General features: G+C 39.2%; 1 protein-coding gene across 14 annotated transcripts in view; it reads right to left on the bottom strand.

Annotated features, from left to right (window-relative positions):
• Positions 1-937: 937 nt before the first annotated feature.
• LOC144291408 (uncharacterized) overlaps positions 938-10518 on the bottom strand; it is a 75507-nt gene continuing 65926 nt past the window's right edge. For 7 of the 14 annotated variants that reach the window (XM_077860902.1, XM_077860901.1, XM_077860891.1 and 4 more), the window contains 5 exons: positions 9870-9981; positions 6632-6807; positions 3244-3353; positions 2536-2725; positions 941-1267 (listed from right to left, as the gene is read on the bottom strand). In XM_077860902.1, the coding sequence (XP_077717028.1) occupies positions 1082-1267; positions 2536-2725; positions 3244-3353; positions 6632-6807; positions 9870-9981 (774 nt within the window). In that variant the 3' untranslated portion in view covers positions 941-1081. Of the gene's footprint in view, positions 1268-2535; positions 2726-3243; positions 3354-6631; positions 6808-9869; positions 9982-10518 lie in introns of all 14 variants that reach the window. The other 7 variants (XM_077860894.1, XM_077860893.1, XM_077860897.1 and 4 more) reach the window with 2 other exon arrangements.

The following is a 10518-nucleotide window of genomic DNA, read 5'->3' as shown; positions in this document are numbered from 1 at the left end:
GGAAAAAGAGATAAAGAGGAAGTGTCAAGGGTCATTATGGAGATTCCAGTCTTCAGTGACTTACTAAACTATAGACATGTGGGTGGATGGACCCATGCCAGATGGGGACTTGGTAGCATTCTGCAGTTGTGCTCTTTTGGAAATCACTATCACTCTCACAGGCTTGGATTCAACAGTTTGTTTTTCTGTCAGTGATGACACGAAAAACAAACATTTGTCTTACACCAGCACTGACTCATCTTAATTCCTGATGACACGGATTATCCAAAAGCTTCCCTCAACACAATGAGGTATATGTCGTAAAACTAAGACATGTCAAAAGTATGGAGGGATTGATGATGTGTGTCTCCAGGTTCTGAATCTAAACTCCGTTTTACAAAAAATGGGGTGTTGCCAATGAGCTGTGATTAGCTAGGCTCCAATAATACTCGCACTAGTCTCAGGGGAACTTCTCCTAGTTCTATTCATTGCCATCTAGAAATGTGTTTTACATCCTTTATCTTATTGAATCTTGACAACATTTCTAAGATTTAGACATTATTTTTATCCACATTTTAGGCATGAATAAAGTGATACCGAGCTAGAGTAATTGGCAAAAGGTCGTATAGCTGATAAATGGGGCACTGGAGTTTGTACTCTGGAGAGGTAGTTTGACATCAAGTCAAGTCCTTTTCTCTCAATGATGCTGGTTTTTTTCGACTCATTTTAAAGAGCACTGGAATCCTGTGGTGCCTCAAGAGCCACTGATCAAGAAGAGGATGGAGCAGGAATAAAAGTCCCGTGCTCTGGTTTCAACCAGAGCAAATTTATATATTATAATAGAAATAAATAATTATGCATTTTATGTTTAACTACATATATCATATATATAGATGTGGGATCCATTTAAAAATGTGTTAAAAAAATCCCAAACACTGTATCATACCATGCTATCTCCTAATACTGCCAGAAATGTCTTGAAGTTTCTATGCTTTCTTGGGTCTCCAACAGTGTAAAACTTCCCTTGACCTGTTAGCCAGCCTTCAGAGAAGGAGCAGCTGGGAATCATTGCCCTGGGGATGCTCTGGGCTCCAGAACAGGGCTAAGTATCTGCCATGACCCCTGGCAACCTTGCTGTCTGTGTCTCCCTAAAGCCTATTAAACTATTCACAGTACCTGCAGCCTTCTCATTGTTATGACAACTCTTTGAATTCTCTCCCAAGAGAGAAGTGATGTCTTCTCCAAATATCCCGAGGCAATTTTCATACAAAAATTGTATAAGAGAAGCCTGTAATGCAAAAAGAACACAATGGGGTGCTCTTTTTCATATGGAAGAGTTAGAAGTCACATTTTGTTTATAGACCTTGGATCTAACCAAAAATGTGAAAGACTTCTATGAAAAATTCAGAGTTGATAAAAATATATAGAAACGCAAGTTCTCTAATAAAATAAGAAAGCATGATACTTTCTGTTGTACTTTGAGTACAGATTTTAAAATACTACTAGTCAGTGGGCTAAAGTCCTAATTTGTGACATTTAATAACTAATATTGTGATACCAGTGGTTACATCTTTAAAACTAGGATAGCTTTCAAAGTAACCTACCTTCTTAAAGTTTACTTATTTTGTAAACTTCTGCTTCCAGAAAATATTGGGTTGTAACTTAGGATAATATCTGATTAAAATGTATAAAGCATAGACAAAATCCTATGAAATCCATTTCTTATATAGGGAAGAATATTTTTTTGGAATGTGGATACTCCTGTGGATATTTTTTTTATGTTTTCTTTTTCTTTTTCTTTTTCTTTTTCTTTTTCTTTTTCTATTCTTTTCTTTTTTTTTTGAGTAAAAACTCACAGGGCTGGGGAGAAAACATGTCTGTCTGTCTAACTGCAGTCCCTTCTCAGGTCTTGCTTTGCCTAACGCTGGCTCTTGGCATGAGCTTGGGGAAAAGCTGCCATCTTATTAGGCATGTGTGGCTTCATTAGGATGTTCTGGAATATCTCACTAGTTTCTGTCTGATGTAGCAGAGGCAAAAGAGTAACCAAGTATTTTTCTAAATGAGCCACAACTTGCAGAGCAAAGGCAATGTGTTTGGATCCATGGGTGCTCATAGTGCCCGAGACACCTAGGATGTGCCAGTAACAACCACAGGAGCTAGGTCTTGTTACCATTGTGTCATGAGGAAACCATGCCTTCGCTCAAGTTTACAAGTTCCCCCCTCAAGGATCAGGCTGAGAGTTGAACCTTGCCTTGTCAAACTCTAGAGCCCAGGTCTTTTCTACCATATTACATCACTCTTCTCTCTCTTTTGTTTAGTCAGTCTAGTATTGAATCTCTTGGATGGGAAAGAAGTGACTCAACTGCTCTGTGTTTCCCACTATAACAACACCCCTTCCCATATTCCACCAGAGAAGGATGGCAAACTCTGCCATTCCAAGGAAGCCTATGAAGATGTGCACTTTTCAGAACTGATCCATCCAATTTACTACTACACATTTCAGATTCAAAGCATGGATTCTAAACCCCAGGGGACACATATGAGAGCTCTCCCTACCTTTTTTACGAAGTTCTCTTCCAATTCCAAGCTGCCAGAATTAGGTGGACAAAGAATGCTTGGGGCTATACACACTGATAAATCATAAGGTGTTATCTGGTTGGGTGAGGATTCTTGCTCAATGCTGTATAACACTCCAAAAAGGTACCGCAAGACAACAACATTCACATTTGGCAGCTGAGCTAGAAGCCTAAAGTCAGAAAGATGCACTTTTGAATAAGGCAAGCCATTGCACTTAGCAGCTGGAAGTATAGAGATGGAGAGCAGAGAACATCTTACTAGAACTAGTATACAACCTGCTGTAGCAGAGTTCCAGGCATGAATGTATACAAATATGTTTTACCGAATTCAATTTCTGAGCTAACCCACTCCAATTGAATGTTTGACAAACTGAAGGCTATACTATGGGCTGTTGATGCTCTGGCATCTCTCTTAGGCCACTGACTTTTGTCTACCATTTTCATATATTCAGAAGGTGTACAATGGCTAAGGAGTCCACGTTAATAAGGTCAGGAGAAGAGCAATAATAGCCATAAGGCATGCCTGTATTCTGAAACTGGCCTCCGTGGGTGTGAAGAATTGAAACTATTTGGCATTGAATGTTATTTTAGTGGTCAAAGTGGCAAGAAGGAAGCCAATATTTTCCTAATAGTATATTGGCTGTATTTCTGAGCCATGACCAGAGTAGAGTAATTATTGCATCATTACCTCTGGGCTGCATTTATTTTCTCCTCCTCAGTCACTTCGTCAAGAACACCAAGCCATTTTTCATAGAGTTCCGATGAAAGTAAACTTCCTTCGATATTTTCAAGAAAATCCTTATGTGGTTAGAAAAATAAATAAATACATGCAAACAGACACACTCACACAGATGTAGAGACTCACACACACAAATATATGTATATATGATACAAAATATATATTGGAAATATCACAGAGAAAACACTTAGTTCAAAACTTCAGTTCAGTCCCTAATTTCTTCATAGATACCCAAACTGTGACCCACACGGAGTTCACCTCATACTCTCCATTGAATTGCACGTGCAAAAACAGGTTGTGGATTTTCTCCAACAAAAACAAAAGCATCAAAGCAGAGCCTACGCTTCAGTGGAAAGGAAGACAAAGCTCCCTTCTATCATATGGCACTTACTCTTTTGTGTGCTTTTTTGCAAACTACTACAAAAGCTACTCTCATCATTGCTTCATTCTTCCTTTCCTTAACTGTACAAAAGTAGATGGTCTAATGGCAAACTCCTGATGTTCCTGAGGATGTATTCATTTCTAGTGTAGACCAATTCTCCAGAGAGTTTGACATGATACTATTCAGGCCAAGGTTGCAGAGTCTGATTCTCCACAAAGATTAGTCAACTTTAGGTAGGGAAAGCTTCAGAAATGTCTAAGAACTCTATGCACACGTGGTCACCATCTTCCTAGTCTGTGCCTATAACACGGAAATAGAAAAGACCCTACTAAGTCTTGCAAGAAACATCAATTGTATGTGTGCACCTTCAAGAGGGAAACACTTATCATGGTATTCAAGTACCTAATGGATGATCATTCTTTTCCTTGTGTCTTGATGCCTATATATATATTTACTGGTGTGTTTTACTCTAGCTCAGTGTAGTAATGGTCAGAGACTATTGCTATCTTTCATATAGTTAAACAGTAATGGGGGACAAGCAAAGACCAAATGTGACAAGGAAGGACCACATATGACCTTGGTTCTAAGAGTGCCATAATAACTGCCTTAATATAGTTTTGTTCAGAGCTGTTAGCAAGTGCCAAGGTAGATGGATTAAATTCTTTGTTCTAGTTTTCAGTTCTTTCTCCATTACCATTTTAGCAATAGAATGGGATATCTGTGATGTAGCTGTATAATTTCCAAATTAATCTAGTTCTTGAGACGATCTATTGAATTTTCAGAATTCCAAACTACCTTTGTCCATTGCACCTACTCCTAAAGTTAGATTTATCAAAAGAGGCATGTAGCTAGAGCTGGTTACTGTGTCGTTATAACCTTGGATGGTGGGCTAGACATCACAAATATTAACAAAAGGATAACCTAGGATCTGGTGAAAGGAGACACAAATGGCAAAATCCTTCCTCCATGACTTATAAAGTAAAAGGCATCAAGAAACAGGAGACAATGATGGTTAACAATGATTGGTCGCCTCACTGAGCCTTTTTATATTCCTCATAAAGTAAACATTTGCTTACTATTGTAAACTTCTAGATCTATTCTGAAATTTTTCATGTGATTTTTCTTTTGGAAACTGCCTTCATTAGGAGCATGGTGAGGAAGTCATCAGAGACAGGATGTTTTCTTTGGTAAACATTATGTATGTGTCAATGTATATTTTGAAATTTCTTATTATTATAGTAGTCACATTAGTATTAGTCTTTTGCATGGAGTCCTCAGGTGGGAGGTGTGTGGTGAAAACAGAAAGTATTTCTAATGTAAGGAGCTTTTACCTTCTACAGTACCGTCCTTAAATTTTGATTTCATGAAGTGTTTTCCAGTTTGACAAGTTCTTAATCAGTTATGCCTATGTTGGTTCTTGGGCAATCATAATGAAAGACACCATCACAGCTTGAGTAACTCATGTGTGGATAAAGCTAGAATTTTCCCCACCTTTAAAACACATGCTACCAGAAGAACAGATTCACTGTCCAAGTTCACTCTGTTCCCAGAATTTAGTTTCTTTCTTAGGATTCTGCATGATTTTATACTGGCTGATTTTCTGAAGATGCCTTCCGTGAGTGGTCATTTTTGATTGATAAGGAAAGCACATAATGTAGGAAAAAAAGAAGAGTATATGGCATTTCATATCCCAAGCCCAGAGCAAAAGCTTGCTTCCTTTTTGAAAGAGCTAGGCTATCGGATGGTATACAGTTTTAGAGCTGCAAGAAGTAAAGTCAATTTAGATTCTTTAGTCAATGTCTCTCTATAGTTTTACCCAAAATCCACCTTACATACACTGAAACTTTGTAATCACTTATTTAAATCAGATTTTTTTCATTGACTTTACCCTTTTAAATCAAACTTCCATGTTTCAAGGCCTTGTGGAATCCTCACCTGTCTCCTACTTTATCAGTCTTTTCTCATTATTCCCTTCCATAGATGCTCTTCCCCATATATGGCAATCTTTTTCTATACTCATTTCCCATTTGTTGATTCCTCTTTAAGTGATTGTATCTTCCATTCCTACTATCTCTATTTCCCTTCCTCTTTAAAAGAAAAGCTCAAATACTCTCTTATTCTCTGATTACATTCCCTTCATGAGTCTTTCAACGTCCTTTGCTCTATCTTCATGTCCTCTCCCTACTGTGTAGAAAGATATAAGGGCTGTAGTCAGATGGACCAAAAGTTCAGAAACCTACTATGCTTCTGATCTATTGTGTAACCTGGGGCACATGCGAACTGTACTGAAAATTTTCTAATCCATTTATAATGTGTGGAGGATGATAGTTCTAGCTACCCCCTAAAATTGCTGTGATGCAAGGACTGGGGTAGCAGCTAGCATGTAACTAACGTGGTTAATTTCTTCACCACTAGGATAACATTCCCAAATCCAGTGCAGGGTTGCAGAGGTCCTGGGTACTCTGCAAATTTCCATACTGACAATTCAGTACACCGATTGGAGATAACACAGGCCAAACTCTGTGGCTGTCATTTAACATGCTCTTTTAGAATTAGCAGATTCATATATGCCTCAGGATGAGTCTTTATGCTTAGGTAAGATGTTTTCAGTTGTTAGATTAAGTAGACTCAGTTGAAAGAGACCTGAGACTACTGTGAGTTTAGGAAGACAACAGCAGAATGTGAAGATGATTCATGCACACAGAGTCCATTTTGACTGATCTGAACAGGCCTACATGGGTCTCTGTGGAAACAAGTGGAATGGACAAAACGTCGTTCAGTGTATTGGCCTCATGACTCTGCAGTAGGTAAATCAAATGACACTACCAAGTTTCTCACCCAAAGCCAGGTGCTGTCTAATGATTTCTCCATTTGGGGTAGGTTTGCATGAGGACACTTGGCCTCTCCGAGGTCCCTCTCCTCAGGAAGGCAATAAAAGACCAAACTGAGACCTACCAGTATTGGGAAGGGGAAGTTGTCCTTATGAAAGATATCCGTGAGGGAAACTCCAAAGAGCTGTCCTGATTTTTCAGACGGTGCAGCTGTGCACTGGTTGTTCTGCCAAGTGCCAGCACAGTGGCCAAAGGACGAGTTTGTGAAAGCACTGCTTTCCTTGGTGTTCTGGTCAGAATCTAAGGAAGAAGGGAGATTAGTGTGTTTTAATTCACGTAGACTTATTTTCACCATTGCCATTATACAGCATGTTCATTGTAGAGGCTAGAAGAGGGAAACTGAGTCATTTGTTGTGTAGAACTCTCCATGTTCTGATGTTGGCTAACAGCATCCTCATGACATTGATGAGTTCTTGCCAATAACTTTCAGACTGACGGTTAAACCTAGGGACTTGATCAGACTCAAAGTGATTATTTCCTCTGCCATCAGTTACTGCCATTACACTGATCTGGAGGCACTGAAACTGTAGGTGTTTGTTTTCTACTGGTGTGATCAGTGGGTTCAGGTATCAGATCTGATTTTATTTTTTTATTTTTTTCTGATTTTAAGAGCTATAAGTTTTTGGTATGCAAATCAAGCTGAGTTTGTTAATCCTGTGCTTTCACAGCGAGGCTCCCCTCAGCCTCAGATTCTCTCCTTGGGTTTCTGAGTGCTCAAGTTTCTACCATCCAAAGGAATTGCCTCTCAGGACACAATCTGCCTGACCCCTACTTCTCTGGTTCCACTGCTCTGGGCCATCTTCAAGGATGACTTTCTGCAGTCAGGGTCCTTGGGAAGTAGTCATTACATGCTGGCTATGTGGTGGTGTCTGTGTTCTCTTGTCAACCCCACCAACCCACCCAGAGATGATGTTTTTGGTTAAATATGTTTAACATTTACTGAAAAGAGCCTAAACCACAATGAAGTGTGGAAACACACTTCCTCACACACACACTCAAACATACATGTGTATATACACCTACATAAACGTACAAGGCTTGAAAGAAAACATAGAAAATGCAAAACAATAAGAGGTTAGGAGTGCATTGATAGACCACCAGTTTCCAGAGATGATTTTTAATTACTCAACATTCCCTATTGAAGGAAGAACTTTCCAAAGAAAAGGAGATCAGCAGTGAGAAGCTGAGTTCAAATTTCTACTGCTCAGCTGTGAATGTTTCCCTTTGAAGATATCTTAACATTGCTTAAATAACCGATTGCTTTAAGAGTCAACAGATGAGACAAGCTGTCGAAGGATAAAAAGATGAGGAACATTTCACCAAATAACCTTAAACACGGGGCAATTTGGCTTTTTTGGGATATAGTACGTCCATCAGCACCTCCACTCATGTGGGGCCAGCACTGCACCAGAAGCATCCTGGTTCTGCCACTTAGGAAGCTCAGCATTTTAAAGCTTTGGTTTGCTCAACTGTAACATAAATGATGCTGCCTACACCAAGTTAAACTAAATATATAAGATACTACTCGGCACAAGGCAATAAATATTCCCAGGATCATTAATGAATGGGGTCGCTTCAAAAGGGTCGAATAATGTCAAATAAATCTGGGAAAAACTGGTGCATTTGACTTCCAAAAGGAAAATATGAATTTCCCAAGCCTATTTGACGAGAGAACCCTTTCTGGGAAAGGGAAAACAATGCATGGATCATATATTCTATATGCACTGATAGCAATCTCCGTCTATACACTGGCATAAGTCAGAAATGTACAGTTCTGTAGTTCTAAATAGCTCACTTGTTGTCCAGTTTGGTTCTCTGTTCCGAGACTGGTAGAGATTTAGGTTTTCTTAATTGCCCCCATGAGTGTGTCTGTTCTGGAGTGTTCTGGTGCCAGACAGGTTGTAAAATGGTGAAGTGCACTTATCTGATTGCTCTGTGTCATTGATGTATATAAATAGCCGCTGCAGTGTCCAGACTGCTCTCTGGTCCTGGGAAATTGGCCTGTACTCCTATTGCTGAGGCATGTCTTTCACACCCAGTGGCTTCCTTTTTCTTCCATACTCTTCTGGGACTGATGGAGATACATGTTCCATGTTGAGGTATAAGAAACTCTGCATGGACATAGAGGGCCCCATTGTTCTTAGACATGTCAGCTCACTGTTCTGTGAGGAATTTCTGCTTCCATTTGGTTTCCATGCAGGAAATGGTACAGATATCCCATGTACCTACCTAGTGGTTTTGGGCTTTTTCCCCTTGCGATTGCCACATAAATCTTCTACTCTATGCCATGAATCATTTCTGTTTCCTAGAAAGCTAAGTCTTTAAGACTCATAAGCATCAAAGAGCACCGTTTTCCTCATATTCTCCTCTTGCTTCTATTCCCTGAGGAGGTGAGTTGTCTCTTAAGGCAGCTTAAGACAGGAAGAAGGATGAGGGAAGGAATATCTCAGGTAAAATAAATGAGTTAGTATTTCAAAGATTCTTCCTACCCTACTTGGAATACCCCTTAGGAAATGCTGGTGTACAGAACTGAGGAGGAAAAGCCAGTGAAGGAAAGGATATGCGTGTACTGGTGTTGCTGTGAGTTTTATGATGTGTGGTCTTAAGAAATAATGCCTCCTCATCTTGTAAACCACCACCTTTGGCGTGGTCCTTTGCACAGTCCTCTCCCACATTAACTCTTGAAAAGTCCCTCTTGCTTCTGGGAACTCTTCCTCCACCATATGAAAGGAGGAGAAGCTACCTTATGGAAGACATGGGGACCAATTGAGAGCCAGCGCCAATACACAAATACCTAGGTTTGACATCAAGTCAAGTCCTTTTCTCTCAATGACGCTGGTTCTTTTCTACTCATTTTAAAGAGCACCGGAATCCTGTGGTGCCTCAAGAGCCATTGATCAAAAAGAGGATGGAGCAGTAATAAAACCCCCCTGCTCTGGTTTCAACCAGAGCACATTTATATATTATAAGTAGAAATTAATAATTATGCATTATATGCTTAACAACATGTATAATATACATGTGAGATCCATTTAAAATTGTGTTAAAAAAATCCCCAAACACTGTATCATACCATGCTATTTCCTAATACTGCCAGAAATGTCTTGAAGTTTCTATGCTTTCTTGGGTTTCCAACAGTGTGAAACCTCCCTGACCTGCTAGCCAGCCTTCAGAGAAGGAGCAGCTGGGAATCATTGCCCTGGGGATGCTCTGGGCTCCAGAACAGGGCTAAGTATCTGCCATGACCCCTGGCAACCTTGCTGTCTGTGTCTCCCTAAAGCCTATTAAACTATTCACAGTACCTGCAGCCTTCTCATTGTTATGACAACTCTTTGAATTCTCTCCCAAGAGAGAAGTGATGTCTTCTCCAAATATCTTGAGGCAATTTTCAATCAAAAACTGTATAAGAGAAGCCTGTAATGCAAAAAGAACACAATGGGGTGCTCTTTTTTATACGGAAGAGTTATAAGTCACATTTTGTTTATAGACCTTGGATCTAACCAAAAATGTGAAAGACTTCTATGAACAATTCAGAGTTGATAATAATATATAGAAACCCAAGTTCTCTAATAAAATAACTTAGTGTGATACTTTCTGTTGTACTTTGGGTACAGATTTTAAAATTCTACTAGTCAGTGGGCTAAAGTCCTAATTTGTCACCTAATTTCATACCTAACATTGTGATACCAATGGTTACATCTTTAAAACTAGAATAGTTTTCAAAGCAACCTACCTTCTTAACTTTACTTATTGTGTAAAATTTTACTTCCAGAAAATATTGGGTTGTAACTTAGGATAATATCTGATTAAAATGTGTAAAGCATAGACAAAATCCTATGAAATCCATTTCTTAAAGAGGGAAGAATGTTTTTTGGAAAGAGGATATTCCTGTGGATTTTTTTTTGATGTTTTGTTTTGTTTTTGAGTAAAAATCACAGGTCTGGAGAGAAA

This window comes from Canis aureus, chromosome 20 (genome assembly GCF_053574225.1).
Source record: "Canis aureus isolate CA01 chromosome 20, VMU_Caureus_v.1.0, whole genome shotgun sequence".
NCBI lineage: Eukaryota > Metazoa > Chordata > Mammalia > Carnivora > Canidae > Canis > Canis aureus.
This window is presented reverse-complemented; position numbering and strand designations above follow the sequence as displayed.